General features: G+C 52.0%; 4 protein-coding genes across 8 annotated transcripts in view; 2 read left to right on the forward strand and 2 right to left on the reverse strand.

Annotated features, from left to right (window-relative positions):
• Positions 1-4,729, reverse strand: part of ipo13b (importin 13b) — a 20,733-nt gene extending 16,004 nt beyond the window's left edge. Inside the window, exons 1-4 of the mRNA XM_084692957.1 lie at positions 4,158-4,729; positions 1,493-1,618; positions 1,032-1,388; positions 654-907 (exon numbers count right to left, since the gene is read on the reverse strand). Of these exons, the coding sequence (XP_084549083.1) occupies positions 654-907; positions 1,032-1,388; positions 1,493-1,618; positions 4,158-4,226 (806 nt within the window). The 5' untranslated portion in view covers positions 4,227-4,729. The remainder of the gene's footprint in view (positions 1-653; positions 908-1,031; positions 1,389-1,492; positions 1,619-4,157) is intronic.
• Positions 4,730-5,604: 875 nt separating this feature from the next.
• On the forward strand, positions 5,605-10,381 carry LOC146221449 (uncharacterized). Its single transcript, XM_084692909.1, has 6 exons — positions 5,605-6,043; positions 6,930-7,313; positions 7,795-8,153; positions 8,232-8,355; positions 8,729-8,892; positions 9,030-10,381. Exons 1-6 carry the CDS (start codon positions 5,977-5,979, stop codon positions 9,066-9,068), a joined length of 1,137 nt encoding a protein of 378 aa, XP_084549035.1. The 5' UTR covers positions 5,605-5,976; the 3' UTR covers positions 9,069-10,381.
• A 64-nt stretch (positions 10,382-10,445) lies between these two features.
• Positions 10,446-15,801, reverse strand: LOC146221450 (uncharacterized). 4 transcript variants are annotated; one of them, XM_084693106.1, is made up of 12 exons: positions 15,675-15,801; positions 14,865-14,943; positions 14,594-14,639; positions 14,220-14,380; positions 13,799-13,880; positions 13,557-13,725; positions 13,370-13,443; positions 13,206-13,282; positions 12,898-12,998; positions 12,692-12,783; positions 12,027-12,170; positions 10,446-10,988 (listed from the first exon to the last, which is right to left on the reverse strand). In XM_084693106.1, exons 2-12 carry the CDS (start codon positions 14,928-14,930, stop codon positions 10,858-10,860), a joined length of 1,143 nt encoding a protein of 380 aa, XP_084549232.1. In that variant the 5' UTR covers positions 14,931-14,943; positions 15,675-15,801; the 3' UTR covers positions 10,446-10,857. The 4 variants fall into 4 exon arrangements, with proteins under 4 accessions (XP_084549232.1, XP_084549229.1, XP_084549230.1 ...); XM_084693103.1 differs by having other exon boundaries at positions 12,027-12,173; XM_084693104.1 differs by having other exon boundaries at positions 12,027-12,173; positions 14,865-15,005; positions 15,675-15,793.
• Positions 14,811-17,510, forward strand: mmachc (metabolism of cobalamin associated C). 2 transcript variants are annotated; one of them, XM_084693108.1, is made up of 6 exons: positions 14,811-14,960; positions 15,786-15,924; positions 16,001-16,198; positions 16,373-16,525; positions 16,612-16,779; positions 16,862-17,510. In XM_084693108.1, exons 2-6 carry the CDS (start codon positions 15,835-15,837, stop codon positions 17,009-17,011), a joined length of 759 nt encoding a protein of 252 aa, XP_084549234.1. In that variant the 5' UTR covers positions 14,811-14,960; positions 15,786-15,834; the 3' UTR covers positions 17,012-17,510. The 2 variants fall into 2 exon arrangements, with proteins under 2 accessions (XP_084549234.1, XP_084549233.1); XM_084693107.1 differs by having other exon boundaries at positions 14,813-14,960; positions 16,609-16,779.
• Positions 17,511-17,547: the final 37 nt, after the last annotated feature.

Genomic DNA, 17,547 nt, shown 5'->3' on the forward strand with positions numbered 1-17,547 from the left:
TAAGATCCATTACTCTGCCTGAGTAAAAGGTGAAGAGAGAGCGAGGGGGAGAAAGGGAAAGAGAAAAGAGGGATGGAGAGAATGCTTTCTCCTCTCTCTGGGGGGAGGGGTAATGGCCGCCTGGCAGGTCTGGACCAATCAGGGCATGATGACATTGCTCCCCTGCTCTGTAACCATGGTAACGCCAGCCAGCCGAAAAATGCTCCCTCACTCCTTTTCCTGGCTGTCACCTCCCTCCCTCTGATGTCCTTCCAATGTCCTCTCTTTCTACCTTCCCCTGCTCTCACCCTCTCTCTATCTCTCTACCCCTCCCTCTCCCTCTCCCTCTCCCTCTCCCTCTCCCTCTCCCTCTCCCTCTCCCTCTCCCTCTCTCCCTCTCCTGCCCTCCCTCTCCCTCCCTCCCTCCCTCCCTCCCTCCCTCCCTCCCTCCCTCCCTCCCTCCCTCCCTCTCCCCCTCCCTCCCTCCCTCTCTCTCTCCCTCCCTCCCTCCCCTCCCTCCCTCCCTCCCTCCCTCCCTCCCTCCCTCCCTCCCTCCCTCCCTCCCTCCCTCCCTCCCCCTCCCCCCTCCCTCCCTCCCTCCCCCCTCCCCCCTCCCTCCCTCCCTCCCTCCCTCTCTCCCTCTCTCCCTCCCCCCCCCTCCCCCCTCCCCTCACCTCTGAGAGTCAGGCTGAGAGATGGCGTTGACGATGGCCTCCACAGCGGGGTCGAACAGCTCGGGGTCTGGCAGGGCGCTGAAGCAGTCGTGTATGAGGCCCTCGCTCTGGGACAGCTCCACGTCCAGCAGCACCCAGGAGGAGAGGCATCGCAGCACCCGGGCACGCACCGCCCCGGGGCTGTCAGGCCCGCGCAGCAGCTGCTGGAGCAGGGGGCACACGGAGCCCCACTCCCTGCCCAGGGCTCCCCGCACCTGGGGGCACACACACCACACACCCTGGAGACGCTGGTGGAAGAGCACCGTACATGCTAGCACTAGCTAGCACCAGCTAGCACCGCTAACACTAGCTAGAACTGCTAACGCGAGCACCCCCCACCTGTCCCTTGCGGTACTGCGGCAGGCGGCTGGTCTGGAACTCCTCCGGCAGGACGGTCAGCAGCTCCAGCAGGGCCAGACAGCGCGCACGCCCGTCCACCCCTCCACCCTCCTCCTGGAACGCCCGCACCATCTCCGGCACCGCCCCCGGCCAGGCGTCTGGCATGGTGTTGAGCGCCAGGGAGGCCAGGGCCACGCACAGCCGTGTCAGCACCATCTTGGAGGCGGAGGAGAAGCAGGTGATCTGGGAGAACAGCTGAGTCTTCAGAGACTCGTACTGGTCGGCTGGGATGTCGGACCAGTAGCGGGAGATCTTGGTGTGGAGGGCGCTGGCACCGAAGTACTGGATCTCTGGAACCTGCGGAACACACAGGCGTCAGAGACCGAGGGAGACAGAGACAGTGTGTGTGTGTGAGAGAGAGAGAGAGAGAGAGTGTGTATGGGAGAGAGTGTGAGTGCTACCTTGTCGGGGCTGAGCAGGGCCCAACAGAACTGCCAGGCCTGAGGGGACACCTGGGCCTGCATGAGCCACTTTTGGGCCAAGTTCTTGTTCTCTATGTTGGGGTCATAGTACAACTGGTGCAGAGCCTGGGGGAGACAGGGAGACAAGGAGAGAGGGAGGGGAGGGCAGGGAGAGAGGGAGAAAGAGAGGGGGGGAGGGCAGGGAGACAAGGAGAGAGAGAAGGAGGGGAGGGCAGGGAGAGAGGGAGAGAGAGGGAGGGGAGGGCAGGGAGAGAAGGAGAGAGAGGGAGGGAAGGGAGAGAGGGAGGGAGAGGGAGAGGAGGGCAGGGCAGGGCAGGGAGAGAGGGAGAGAGAGGGAGGGGAGGGTAAGGCAGGGAGAGAGGGGAGAGAGAGGGAGGGCAGGGCAGGGAGAGAGGGAGAGAGAGGGAGGGCAGGGCAGGGAGAGAGGGAGAGAGAGGGAGGGTAGGGCAGGGAGAGAGAGGGAGGGCAGGGCAGGGAGAGAGGGAGAGAGAGGGAGGGTAGGGCAGGGAGAGAGAGGGAGGGTAGGGCAGGGAGAGAGAGGGAGGCTTTAGCTCAGTGGGTATGATCTGAGTCCAGGCACACATGGCATTACATTTATTATTTATTAAAACATTTGTAAACAATGCATAACACGCACAGAGGTAGCTCACAGGAAGCAGAAGAGTGTGTGTGTGTGTGTGTGCGTATGTGTGTGCATATGTATGTATGTGTGTGTGTGTTCTCTTGGCGAGAGAACGAAAAACTAAGAAACAATTCCTCCGTTGCCAATGGTGACAGTATCCCAGCTGGCAAAAGAAGATATAATTAAACCCACACGTTGGCTTTCAACACACACACACACACACACAGACACACACAGACACACACACACACAGACACACCCCATGTCAGAGTGAGAGAACAGACACTGCTTCCTGTAGGAGACTGCAGCTGATACGTCAGGAAGCACTCCAGCATCACTGTAGCATAGAGACAGAGTGTGTGTGTGTGTGGAGGACGGCGGTGCCTGGCTCGGTATCTCTGCCTCCCTCTCCCTCTCCCTCTCCCCCTCCCCCTCTCTCCCTCTCTCTCTCCCTCTCTCTCTCTTTCTCTCTCTCCATCTCTCTCTCTCCCCCTCTCCCTCTCCCTTTCTCCATCTCTCTCCCTCTCCCTCTCCCTCTCCCGCACAACAATGCTGACAAAAAAACGGACCACGACACAGACAGGCAGACAGACAGACAGACAGGCAGGCAGACAGACAGACAGGCTGACAGACAGGCAGACAGAGTGGAGTGAGATACTTCTGTGAGATATAGTGTCATATTGACATGACAGCTGCCTGTCAACATAGCAACTTAAGGTTGTTGTACTGACACACCCTGTTGCCACAGTAACTCTGTACTGACACCTTGCTGCCACTATAACTACGTACTGACACACCCTGTTGCCACAGTAACTCTGTACTGACACCTTGCTGCCACTATAACTACGTACTGACACACCCTGTTGCCACAGTAACTCTGTACTGACACACCTTGTTGCCACAGTAACTACGTACTGAGATCAGATGTCCTGTCCATTGATCTGTTCTTATCTTCAATTAAGGTCATTTGTGTGTGTGTATGTGTTCATGTGTGTGTATGAATGTGTTTGTGAATGTATGTACGTATGTACAGTATGTGTGTGTGTGTGTGTTTACACGGCAGTAACCGAGAGCAGCAAGTAGCTGGGAAATAAAATGCTAAAATGCTAAAATGGCGCCGTCACAGTCAGCAGGAACACAGCATCAGCGGGCAGACAGCATGGCCACTCTGTCACAATCTGGACCGCGGAGAGGAGGAGAGCAAGCTGCAGGTCGCTATGGAGACTCCTCCCTGAGGTCCAACCCTTCACCTGCCTCGCTCCAGTCTCTCCCCTCTCCTCCCACTTCTCTATGTCTCTCTCTCTCTCCCCTCTCCTCCCTCTTCTCTCTGTCTCTCTCTCTCTCTCTCTCTCTCAGGATGTCGTTGCATACCCTCCTCCCCTCCTCCTCCATCTAATCTGATCATTTCTGCTCCTCTGCAGCAACACCTTGCCGGCTCTCCCTCCCTCCCTCCCTCTGCCCATCCCTCGTCTCCTCCCTTCCCCCTCTCTTTCCCCGCTGCTCTAGTGGATGGCCACCCAGCAACAGGAAGATTCATCCCCGTAACCAGCCCCCTGCCACATCAGTCCACACACTCTACTACGCACACACACACACACATACACACACACACACACACACACACACAGACAGACAAGACACCAGACAGCTTGTCTAACTGACTCGGGGCTGTAGCCGGGTCTGGCCAACACCGAAGGAAACATGGAGACAGACCGACAGACAAGCAGGCAGACAGACAAACTCACGGTCACACAAATAGTCTGTAACACACGCACGTAGTCTCTCTCAAACAAACACACACACACGTAATATATAGGTTTGGAGTCACTGAGGTGAACAAATCCCAAACAAAAAATGACTAAAGCGAACCTAGTCTTTCCGTTTAACACACTATAAATTGCTTAAAACCAATTTCATCTGAAGTCCCTTCTAGATTGAATCATTCAGGTTTCATCCATCGCTGAAGAAAGAGAAAATGCCAAACCAGGAATCTCACTAGGTAGTGTATTGAGCGTGCGGTACCTTCTCCACGTTTTCCACTGTAAAATCCAGTGCATCTGGAGTCGTTGCTATCCTCGCAGATATCTCCATGTCTTCTGAACGCGACCGTCGATGGGGATCCAGGCAGCTAGCTAGCCAGCTAGCGCGCTAATTCGATGGTCTACTCTGTCTGTTTCTATCTTGTTATTCAAAACACAGGAGACGGATTTCTAGCTAAGTGATAGCTAGGAGGACAAATTAATTCCCGCTTCGAAGAGGGGATTATGGAGCTCCGCTTGTTCTTTTAAAGGGAGTCAGTATTTACGCCGGGTAACTGAATGACAGGAGCCGCTGCTAGCTAGCTAAAAGGCTCGTAACACCATCACTCGCTAGCCAGTTAGCCTAGCCTAGTCTAACAAACGGTACCTGAATGTGACCAACTAATTAGCTAGCCAATAAAATATTGGTCAACAATATGGTTAAATATTATATTGACTGGCTACTATTTAAACATGCGTGGGATCAGGTAGGTAAATGGCATCTTATGTCTAGATATTCTCCTGTTCGTACTGCGACGGTGGTGAAAGATGATGCTGGACAGACACTGCTCGGTCCCGCTGTTCGTACAGGGTTGCCAGGTTTTGATAAAATCTGAAACCCCCGATAGGAGTCTATCTGTATATGAGTTATCTGTCAGATGAACTGTAAACTGCTATAAAGTCATTATAAAGTCTAGATGATTCCACACTGAGATTTAGTCCGAGTCGTGTACGTTTGCTTGAAATGGGTTTACTGTGTGTTGTTATGGCATAACAATTGCAAATTGCAATTTTCCCACTGCGGGACAAATAAAGGATTATCTTATTTTAACATTTGTGTTGCAAATAGAGCAATAAAAATAGTAAGCATGTTATCAACATTTAGGCTAGGTGCAAAAACCATTTGTTACATATTTGTGATATAACTTTGTATTGTCATTCAAAGCAAGACAGTTAGATAAGGTTAATATCCATTCAGTCAACAATAGTATGGGGAAGTGCAAAGCCCATTTGAAACGGGTCAATTCGTTCCCGCTATACTTTCCATACTGGAAATGTGTTCAGAAAGACATTAATTTCCCTGGTGGGTGTTTTGGTTGAGTTTCCGATTGAATAATCCCCATTTGTGGAACCACAGCGACAGCTTGTGGCGCTATAAACACTCATTTATAAACACTCATTTAACTCAAGTAACGCCGCTTGTCACCACTGTAGCCTATCTGTTACAAAGTGCGTTTGAAATAAGGCACTGTTGCCGTTACTCAAGTGTCGACAATTATACTTAGCCTACTTAAAGCAAATTGTAATATTTTCAGGGTAAAATAAACACACACATGTGTAGACGCTAATACACAGCCTAACTATAGCCTGGGTTACTGTAGAATAGTCTTAACTTCGAGGGTGAAAGCGCTCCTCCTCCGTGATCCAAACTAACCACCTTTCAGAATTGGTTGACGCGCGCACTTAGGTGGTAACTGTAACGTTATTGTCTGAACATTAAGCTTGGGCAAATCAGACTAAACTAACAAAACCGAACACGGGAAGGTCAGCCTTTAACGTTGCAACGCACATTGGCCATACGGTTTTTGAACTTGCTAAACAGTTTGGCAAATTTGAAAGGAGTGCGGAACACGTGGCAGTCTATGTAAAACGGACAGAGCGCAGACCTGGCGCATCCACACGCGCAGACTGACAAGCTGAGTTGAATCCCGGCGACGTCTCACGGACTGGCGTAGTCGACGGTTATTGCTGACGCACAGAGACTTGCGGCTTTTACTCCTGAAATACCCGACGATACTTTATTTGTGATAGTAAAGTGGACGATGGAGAACGCCGTGCACGTCGCTCTTCACGCGCTGTTCCTCCTCAGCCTGGCTGCGTGGGTAACAGGTAAGACGCTTCGTTTCATGTACAGGAAATATGACAGCTTTGATTTTAGTGTAGATGGATCACTTTTAAAATGTGAAAAGGGCGCGCAGGGATGACATTTGAAATATTAGTGTGTGATGCGTGTTTCCTGTAATTAAGTAAAGTATGTCTGAGGTACAGTTTAAGTTCCTGGTTACCTTAGCCGAAATCATTTACTACATACGTTCACATAAGCGTAGCTGACGTTTTTATTTAAATCGACATAAACAAAGCAGTGCGTATAGTAAATAGCCTATTAGAAGATCACGGATTAGAAGCGCGGAGTTGTACTGTGTTGTAACATCAGCAACCTCCGTGTCTGCCATCAGCTTCGTGCTGCGTGGGTTAAAAAAAAACTCTTTCCGCTCCAAATGTGGGTAGGTCTGTCATCCTGCAGCCTGGGTAAACACACACACACACAATTTCTCTTTATGCTTTTCCGTCCCCTACACACACAAGTGCACACTGTAGTGGAGTTGAAGGAACAAGGCCAGTATTGTACCACTACTCGCCTGTGTGTCTTATGATTTGTGTTACGATGTCTGCGTATGTAAACAAAAGGAGTTGGGGAACAAATTATACAGCCACGTGTGTGTGTGTGTGTTATGATCTCTTTGTCTGTGTGTGTGTGAGTGAGTGATGAGGAAGAGAATGAAAGGAACCATGACTCTGGTTTGTGAGCAGTAATGACATCTCAGTGTTGTGTTCCTCTTCAAACAGGCAGCAGAGCCAGATAGTTGAATCAGTGTAGCTAAGTGGTTGAACATCCGACTGCTGATTAAGAGGTCACAGGTTCAAATCCCCCTTGTTGCTTTGCATAAAAGCATCAGCTAAACACAAGATTACCAACCTGTGTTTTTATCTCCAGGCCAGGACCCCGGTGTGGCTCCCCAGAAAAAGCACAGTTTCCTGGAGATACCCCGTGCAGACAGCTCCCCCTCTGGAGGGCACCTTTCTCCCCTTGAGGGGCTCAACAACACAAACACCACCAGTAACATCACCAGTAACACCACCAGTAACATCACCAGTAACACCACCAGTAACACCACCAGTAACACCACCAGTAACATCACCAGTAGCATCACCAGTAACACCACCAGTAACATCACCAGTAACACCACCAGCACCACCACCAGCACCACCACCAGCACCACCACCAGTAACACCACCAGTAACACCACCAGTAACACCACCAGCACCATGGCAACAGTGGAGCCCCCCCTCCCCCACCAGAAGGACTCAGCCCCCCCAGGTAAGCTGAGGTTGATTCAGGGGAGGGAATGTGGAGAGACAGGGGCGGGGGGGGGGGAGAAGAGCTGGGATTTAATACAGTGTGATTTCTTACGGAGAGGTGAGAGCTTTAGAGCCTGCCGTGCATACATAGACACTCAGACACACACTCAGACACACACACAGACACACACACAGACACACACACACAGTCTCAGCTCTGGTTCACACCACCTCTCTACACACTCCAGAATGGCTGCACACCCTCTCATGAGTATGTGACAGATATATGGACTAAAATAAACCTGAAGAAATGTTGGGGGAAATGTTGAGTTTTGTTTTGTTTTGAACTCCTTCACACACATATACATTCAAACAAGCATACTGAATGGCACACCCATCCACAATGCACCCTGACCCTGACCCTGGCCCTGGCCCTGACCCTGACCCTGACCCTGACCCTGACCCTGACCCTGACCCTAACCCTGGGCTCTCTCCTCCAGGTGGGATGCACCCTGCCTCCCCTCCCCCCCCAGAGGGGGGCCTCTCAGGAACAGACACACTAGAGACAACCTCCACACCTGTCAACCATACAGCCCATACACAACCCAGCCCCTCACCTGCACCCCACACACACACCCCCACATCGCCTCACACACCCAGCCCCAGCCCATCACCTGCACCCCACACACACACCCCCACATCGCCTCACACACCCAGCCCCACACCTGCACCCCACACACACACCCCCTCACCGCCTTGCACACACTCCAGCCCCACACGTCACCCTCCTAATACACATTCAACCACATCCTCCCCCAGCCTCACCACCCCAGCTGTTCCTGCCCCCACCTCCCCCCAGGCCCACAGCCCCACCCCCGGACCCTCCAGGCCCAGAGTGACCCCCAGTCCCAAGCCCAACACCCCCCCTGCTTCCCAGGACCCCCTGCCCTCCGCCCTCCAGACCCCCAGCCCAGAGCAGCCTGCCCACCCCCCCAGCAGCAGCCCCCCAGCCCAGGCCAAGACCCAGGAGGACAGCTCCCCTCAACTCAACGTAGGGGAAGGTGAGCAAAGACACACATCATTCACTCAAGTAGAAGAACTGTCACGCTTTTTTGATGTAAACTTTTTGGGAAACCAGCCCTAACCCTCCTCAACACAACATAGCTCTGATTGTGACCTTGTGGGAACAAGCTTCAGATCTACTGGGTTGGGAATCTGTGTGTGTGTTTGTGTGTGTGTCGAGGCAGGAACAGACTTGTACAAGGAAACAAAGAACAACATGGTCTTTGTTGAGATGCCAGTTCAGCCCGAGCTCACAAACACACACTTTACACACACACACACACACATGCAAACATGCTCATATACTACATCAGTGACATTTGAACTTTTCTGTCCTGTTCATATGTGTATATGTGTTCATATGTGCGTCAGCGGAGGCTGACCCGGTAAGCTCCGCCCCCAGTCTGGACCCCCTGCTGGCTGGCCTGGTCGCAGCCTTCATCATCACCGCCATCATCATCACCCTCCTTGTCTTCATCAGGCTGCGGCGCCGTGACAACCGGCCAGAGTTCCGCCGGCTGCAGGACCTCCCCATGGTGGGTCCGGTCTTGATCTGTTCTGATCTGGTCCTGATCTGGTCTGGTCCTGATCTGGTCTGGTCCTGATCTGGTCTAGTCTGGTTCCTGTAACCGTGTGGCTGTGTGACATCAGTGTGTGTCCTGTGTGTTTGCAGGATGATATGATGGAGGACTCGCCTCTCTACAGCTACTGACCTGGAAGTCTGCACCTCCTGATGCTCCCTACTGGACTCAGTCTGCACCTCCTGATGCTCCCTACTGGACTCTGACGCTCCACCCTGCCTCCTCTCAGGTCTTCACCTCTCCCCTCCTCTCTCATGTGCAACTCGTACACGAGACCAGGAGAGAGACCAGGACAAGGAGACCAGAAGAAAGACCATAGAGGGAGGGAGGCCAGGAGAGAAGACACCAGAGAGAGAAGAGAGACAAAGAGAGAGAGCGACCAGGAGAGAGACACCAGGACTGGACTGAGTGGTGCCTGGTCTTAGTTATAGTATAGATGCACTTTACGTTGTATTGGTTATTTGTGTGAGAGAAAGCGTGTGTGAGTGAAACAGGGCGTGTGAGTGTGTGTGTCTGTGTGATGGTTGTGGTGGGGTGTTGATTATCATTGTGTTTCCATGTAAACAAAAAACATTCTGAAGATCCTGCTGTTACATTCGTTGTGCTAGTTACAGGGTGTGCTGCGTGGAGGGGTCCAACACACACACAGGCCCAGATGCATGCTGGGACGGGCGTATGGTCTCTGCTGTCCTGCCCTCCCCAAGCTTGTCTTTTACAGCAGTGCCAACGCTGCCAAGCAACACTGTTGCTCAACGCTTTCATCAGCACACTGTGTCATCGATCATGCAGTGTTGTTGTGTGGGAGCATGTGCCAGGCCAGTTCATTCAGAGCTGTGTGTGTGTGAGAGAGAGTGTGTGAGTGGATTTTAGAGAAAACAGGAACAAGCCAACCCTATTCTCCATCCTCCTTCTCAAAAGGGACTAGGAGACTAGTATCTAGGAGACTAGTATCTAGGAGACTAGTATCTAGGAGACTAGTATCTAGGAGACCAGTATCTAGGAGACTAGTATCTTGGAGACTAGTATCTAGGAGACTAGTATCTAGGAGACTAGTATCTTGGAGACTAGTATCTAGGAGACTAGTATCTAGGAGACTAGTATCTTGGAGACTAGTATCTTGGAGACTAGTATCTAGGAGACTAGTATCTAGGAGACTAGTATCTTGGAGACTAGTATCTTGGAGACTAGAATCTTGGAGACTAGTATCTAGGAGACTAGTATCTAGGAGACTAGTATCTTGGAGACTAGTATCTAGGAGACTAGTATCTTGGAGACTAGTATCTTGGAGACTAGTATCTTGGAGACTAGTATCTTGGAGACTAGTATCGAGGAGACTAGTATCTTGGAGACTAGTATCGAGGAGACTAGTGCCCGATTTTGAAGTTTTGTATCGGTTTTACTGCTGTTTGATTTTTTTATTTTAATAAAAATATTTTGAATTGTTTGGAGTTAGTGGTTGTCTTCAGTAGCAGTGTGAGTAGCAGGCAGACACACACACACACGCAGTCTTAGCCAATCAAGAGCTTTTATTCCAGAGCTGACACAGATGTTATTGTAGACTATCTGGCTGTACAGGGGATCTGTGTGGTGCGGACAAGCCGCAGCACAGTACTTAACACTGACAGTACGACGAGGAGAGAAAGGCCTGATTCATTCTGTAGCAGACACGACCATGGACCTGGAACATCTGGTTCTGCCTGGAGCAGCTGTTCAGTCTGTGTCAGGGAGCAGTTGAGGTTCTCCTGAAGAACCCTGGTCACTCCTGAGGCCAGAAGCTTCTCATCCTCAACATGTGGAACCCGGTCTGGTCTGTCCCCTGCCTCCTTCACCCTCCCCCCCCCCTCTCTCCCCCTCTCCCCTTCCCCCCTCTCAGTTCACCAGCAGGCAGCAGCATTCTGACCCTTCCTTGTTCCTGATTGGTCAGAGGTCATCAAGGCTGAGCTCTGATCCCGACTCCAGGTTATCTTCCTCCTCGTCGTCCAGGACACTTCCCCCTCCGAGGTCCCGACCTCTGGAGCCAAGGTGTATCCGGGAGCGACGGTGGCGAGGAGCTGGAGGGGGAGGAGGAGAGAGATGAGCTACTTCAGACTGGGCAGGGGGAGGCTGGGGGAGAGAGGACAGAGGGGGAGGAGGAGAGAGGGGGAGGAAGAAAGAGGGGGAGAGATCCAGATCTCCTTTCTGTCCTGAGAAGAACTTGGAAAAGGTTCAAGTGCTTCTCGTAACAGAGACGTATGTGTGTATCTAATCATGGCTGTATGTGTGCTAATCACTCTGGGAAACATTCAGAGCTCTGATCATAATCACGTACGGGAAGACTGACCTGCTGCTGCTGTACAGCCCAGGGGAATGCACACACACACACACACACACACATGCTCAGACACGCTCACACACACACACATGCTCAGACACGCTCACACACACACACATGCTCAGACACGCTCACACACACACACACACACATGCGCTCACACACATGCTCACACTGGTCAGGAGGAAATGAGGGTTTCTATGTTCTGTCCTCAGGCAAGAGACTGGTTCTTCTCTCTCTGTCTCTTTCGGACTCTTTCTGTCTCTCTTTCTCTCTGTCTCTCTCTCTAACTATCAAGTGAGGGGGTGTTTTGTTCACACACACGGTGGTGTGTTGCAATGTGAATGACTCACACTGAAAATGTTAGCTCTTATACCTAGCACAGACATGTCTGCACCGCCTAACCACCCTCCTTCCCTACCTACTGCCCTGTGTGTGCAGTGTTTCCCCTATGCTGATTTTGTCGCCACGGCTAAATTTCTGCCGCCACGGTATCAGAAATAGGGCTGTACAAGATTTTAGGCCGTCTATCAGCAGTGATTGTTAGAGTGCATGTCGGAGAATAGCAAGGACACGCGCTTCACAGCGCAGTTGAGATTGCGTGTGTGCGTCTTTGAGAACTGTAAGTCGTATAACTTATGTTTTCAGTTCATTAAAGCCTGTTATTGTATTAGTCTACAGTTATTGCAAATTTAAGTTAACTGACCTGCCCCCACTGCAAAAATAAATCCTAGGGGAAACACTGGTGGATGTGTGTGTGTATACGTGTGTTCCTCACCAGGGTCTTGGTCGTCCAGCCAGGACAGGTCGTCTGAGCTGACCTCCGCCAGGCTGGGGGTGGGACTGAAGTCCTCAGAGCCCGAGTCTGGCTCCGCCTCCTGACCTCTGACCCGGCGCCTGGGGGGCGGAGCTGATACTAAAGCTGCTACAGGAAGAGAACAGATGTTTTGAGTGTCTCACCTGGTGTGTGTCTCACCTGGTGTGTGTCTCACCTGGTGTGTGTTTCACCTGGTGTGTGTCTCACTTGGTGTGTGTCTCACCTGGTGTGTGTGTCACCTGGTGTGTGTGTCTCACCTGGTGTGTGTCTCACCTGGTGTGTGTCTCACCTGGTGTGTGTGTCTCACCTGGTGTGTGTCTCACCTGGTGTGTGTCTCACCTGGTGTGTCTCTCACCTGGTGTGTGTGTGTGTTTGGGGGCAGTAGGGGAGTGTCTCACCTGGTGTGTGTGTCTCTCACCTGGTGTGTGTCTCACCTGGTGTGTCTCTCACCTGGTGTGTGTGTGTGTGTTTGGGGGCAGTAGGGGAGTGTCTCACCTGGTGTGTGTGTCTCTCACCTGGTGTGTGTGTCTCTCACCTGGTGTGTGTCTCACCTGGTGTGTGTGTGTGTTTGGGGGCAGTAGGGGAGTGTCTCACCTGGTGTGTGTGTCACCTGGTGTGTGTCTCACCTGGTGTGTGTGTGTGTTTGGGGGCAGTAGGGGAGTGTCTCTCTCTGAGAATCAGACTCCTCACCTCCTCCCTCAGCTCCGTCACAGTCACCCTGCAGCAAGACACACACACGTTACACACACAGGGTATCAGCTCTACCCCTCCACACACACACTATTATAAACACACACTAATGCACCTTCCATGCTCACACACACACACACACCTGAGCTGGCGCACCTCCTGCTGTGTGTGTGTGTACTGAGAGACAGTCTTGGCCAGGTCCAGGCTGTGTGTTCTGTAGCTGCTGGTCAGCTCCTCTAACGTCTGCACACACACAGGTCAGAGGTCACAGGTCAGAGGTTAAAGAGAGGACATAAACACTGTAGGAGATTCCAGATGTGGAGATACAAGCAGGTGAAAGGTTAGGGTTCAGAGGTCAGGCAGGTGAAAGGGTTAGGGTTCAGAGGTCAGGCAGGTCAAAGGTTAGGGTTCAGATGTCAGGCAGGTGAAAGGTTCGGGTTCAGAGGTCACCTGGCAGCTGCGTTCATATTGCCTCCTGGTCTCCCTGGACTCAGACTGCTGCAGAAACATGTCCTCCTCTTGTCTTCCTGTCTCACACACACACACACACACGTGCTGAGTATGTGTGTGTGTGTGTGTGTGTGTGTGTGTGAGCAAGTGTGTGTGTGTCTCACGTAGTTGTGTCTTCAGATTGTCCACCTCTCTCCTCAGCTGGTCCAGCTCCTCTCTGCGGAGCTTGGAGCTGAAGCTGGAGAGGACAATCAGGATGAGAGCCCAGTACTCCCTTCCCCTCCCTCCCTGCCTCCCTCCCCCTCTCCCTCTCCCTCCCATCCCTCGCCTCCCAGGTGGCGCCTCCCTCACCTCTCCTCCAGGTTGCCTAGCGACGTCGCCCTGGTGACATGCGTCCTCAGGCTGGCCAGCTCTCGCCCCACCTCCCTCCTCCATTGCTCCACCCTGCTCTCCTCCGCGGGGCTCCTCCTATCCTCCTCCCTCTCCCGGCCAGCCCCCTGCCTCAGCCTGGACACCTGCCCTGGGGGCCACATGAGGGGTGACTCTCAAGAACACACACCTGCTCATGACCATGTCATGACAGGTGTAGTTACCCTGCAGCTCCTCCAGGTGGCGCTGTTGGGACTGTCTCTCCGCTTCCATGTTCCGCAGCCGCTGGGAGAAAGACTCCATGGCCTGACAATGTGACAAGCCAGATTTAGATCAATACCAACATCTCTGTCACACTCACACTCACCCACACACACACACCCACCCACACACACACTCACCCACACTCACCCACACACACTCACACACACACACTCACACACTCACACACACTCACCCACACTCACTCACCCACACACACTCACCCACACACACTCACACACTCACTCACTCACACACACTCACCCACACTCACCCACACTCACCCACACACACTCACACACCCACACTCACACACCCACACTCACTCACCCACACTCACCCACACACTCACCCACACACACTCACCCACACACACACACAAACCTGGCTCTGCAGCTGGAGCTGTGATTGGACGGCGGCCAGGTCTGTCCACTGCAGCGCCGGGCCGAGGGAGGAGGAGTGGGGAGGAAGAGGAGGGAGAGGAGGAAGAGGAGGAAGAGGCTCCAAGCCTGACACACCAGACACCTCTCTCACTAGAGCAGAATCTGAGAGAGGGGGAGAGAGGGGAAGGGAGAGAGAGAGGAGGGGGGGACAGAGTGGAAGGGAGAGAGAGAGGAGGGGGGAGAGAGGGGAAGGGAGAGAGAGAGGAGGGGGGACAGAGGGGAGGGAGAGAGAGAGGGGGGGGATAAGAGGGTAGAGATAGACATGGATCAGAGGTAATCTAACAAGTCAGATCAGTATGAGCTGATTCAACTCACCTTGTCTTCCTGTAGCCAGCCTCCCTGGTGAGGTAGCCAGTCTTTCCTGTGGAAACATGACAACAGCTGAATTAACTGGAATTCAAATTTTTTATCATATCAATGACTCATTATTGAAAATTGTCAGCAGCTTTTCCTTTCTCTCCAAGGTGCCCTTCGTATTGTGTTGCTCTATGGCGCCATCTACTGGTAATCTCTACCGAGAATTCAATGTGGCGGAGAGGTAATTTAACACAATTCGTGTCACCTGTTAGTGGACCGTTGTACTCACCCTCATCTTTGCCACGCTGCCGTCCGCGGCAGACATAATAGAGCTCAGCTGGGTGTCCCAGTTCATCTCGACTCCTCAGCTGCCAACATCAAATAAGTACGAACACAACATGGTTTTGGGACTGGTCAGGATGGGCGAGTCCTAAATTCGTTGAAGGGAGATCGAGCTAGCTAGAAAAATGTATACTGTACACGTAGTCTACATAACGTTGCAATGCAAGTTAACTACCGATTACATTACTAGACGTGTTTGTGGCTGGTTGATAGTGACAGGATAAGATTATTGCTGCTGCGTGTGAGATGGAGTTACACCCTCGGCAGTTATTTCAGACTAGCGGTTTAGTTGCCATGGTGGCTCAAAGGAGCTACGCTAAGTAGCCTTGCTACTAGCTGACATGTTAATGATAAATTACCAGTACACCCTGACAACAATGACTCATTCAGAGTCAGACATAGTACCAGTCATGTACTCAAAACTGAAGGACGCGATGACAAATGATCAAATGCACTGATTGACGTCTGTAAAACACCCTGCTAAAAACCTACTGTAGCTCCATACTATAGGGGTTGACTAGTCGAAGCTAAGCACTACTAGGCTTCTGTGGACAGAGGCTGCCTTGTTAAGACGATATCGAGAACCAGTTCATGCAGTCCAATCTGTCTAAAGAGTTATATCAGAAGTCCCATTTAAAACAAACAAATGACTCGACAAAATCAGCTCATTATTTATATCGTACATTTGGAAATGCAAACACATTAAATACATGTATAACCAAGTTATGTAGCCTGCTAATTAGCTAGCACTACTTACAAACCAACGGCCCCAATCAACTTTTAAATCCAGGAGCGAAACTGTCTACTGTAAATACTCAGGATTATGGGGGTTGTAGTGAATAGTTTGACGTCGACTGAATTTTCTTAGTGACAGGAACACCATTCCCCAGCATGCATCATTATGTTGACATTCAGCAATGGCGACTCCCTGTGTGAATGTGGAGGATTTCAGAAGACCGCTACACGATTCACTGTCAAAGCTCGGATTTGAAGTTTATCCTTTCAAGGTATAGTGGCTTCGACCTTTCTTTCAAATGTGCTAGATCACGCCGCCTGTTCTACTTTCTCTCTTAAATTTCGCAGATCGGCTGGTACAATGCGGTGTTGCCCTCTGCCCTCCACCTGCCCCACCCAGACGATACCCTGGCGGTGGTGGTTATCAGCACGCCATCCATGTTCGAACTTGCCTTTCTGCCTTTCCTGGAGAGCAACGGCTGCCAGGGCCTTTCCGACCCCATAGACCAGTGCGTCAAGCACCACGTTAATACAGCCGTGTCTCAGGTGAGCCGAGCGGACTGCGCCAGGTGTTGTAGTGTCCCGCAGGCCGTCAAATAACCTCTGCTGCAGGGGTGAAAGTTTGGTTTCAAATGTGGGTGGACAGATTTTCATATAACTGAGGAAGCGGCCGTTACATATAATCGTTTTCGTAAAAGGCGTGTGCGTGGTTGTGTGCAGTGTTTCCCAGGGAAGCAGGTCGAGGTGAGCTTCGACTATGAGATGTTGCCCAGCCGGAAGCCTCGGTTCCTGGCCCAGACGGCGGCACACGTCTCTGGAGCAGCTTACTACTACCAGCAGGCTGATGTTCCGGACCAGCCCTGGGGGGACAAGGTGAGGGGGAGGGAGGGAGGCAGCCATGGGGGGTCCACTATCTTCTAATCAGTCTACTTGACCTCCATGTCCTCCCCCTCCAGAAGGTGTATGGTGTGTGTGTGCACCCCCTGCTGGGCGGCTGGTTTGCTGTCCGTGCTCTGCTGCTGCTCCCAGGGGTGCGGGTGGAGCTCCTGCAGACCCCTCCTCCAGACTGTGTTCCCTCCAGAGACGCACGCATTCAGCTGCTGGACGACTTCAACCTGCGCTGGCAGGTCAGACCACAGGGGGAATGTGTGTGTGTGTTGATATGTGTGTGTTGGTGTGTGTCATGTCTAAATTTGTGTGTGTTGGCAGGATTGGAGCTACCGCAGCATCGTGGCTCCTATCCAGACCTACTCCCAGAAACAGAGGGAGTACTTCTCCTTGCCTCCCCCCCAGCGTGCTGCGCTTCTGCAGGCCTGGGGCTACACGCCTGGGGGGGGGCAGCCTCTAGGACCCCCCTAGCCTCTAGGACAGAGACACAGGGTACGGCTAATCACATTCGAGGTGGACAATGTTCCTGTCTGTCTGTCTACCTGTCTGTCTGTCTACCAACTGTGCTACCTACTGTTTACCTGTCTGTCTGTCTACCAACTGTGCTACCTACTCTGAAGTTGCTACTAAGTGCCTAGGTGAGGAGGGTGTCGGGCAGGTGAGGAGGGTGTCGGGCAGGTGAGGAGGGTGTCGGGCAGGTGAGGAGGATGTTGGGGCAGGTGAGGAGGGTGTTGGGGCAGGTGAACCTTGGGATAAACTGCCTCTAAGAAGCTTGTCTGTATATCTGCTGTGTCTGCATGTCACTCTGCTGGGAACACTGCTTCAATGATTTGATGGTGAAATGGACAGTCTAACTTATGCTGATGTCATGTTTAGTGTTGGATCGAAGGACTGACAAGGTTTTACTTGTTGACAATGATGAAAGCCAATATCAACATGTGAAAAAAATAAATGCACATTTTTTATTTTATTTGAATGTTTTCAGTAGATTTGCCTCTTATCAAAGT

This window comes from Hypomesus nipponensis, chromosome 26, assembly GCF_054491055.1.
Source record: "Hypomesus nipponensis isolate SF chromosome 26, ASM5449105v1, whole genome shotgun sequence".
In the NCBI taxonomy this organism is placed as follows: domain Eukaryota; kingdom Metazoa; phylum Chordata; class Actinopteri; order Osmeriformes; family Osmeridae; genus Hypomesus; species Hypomesus nipponensis.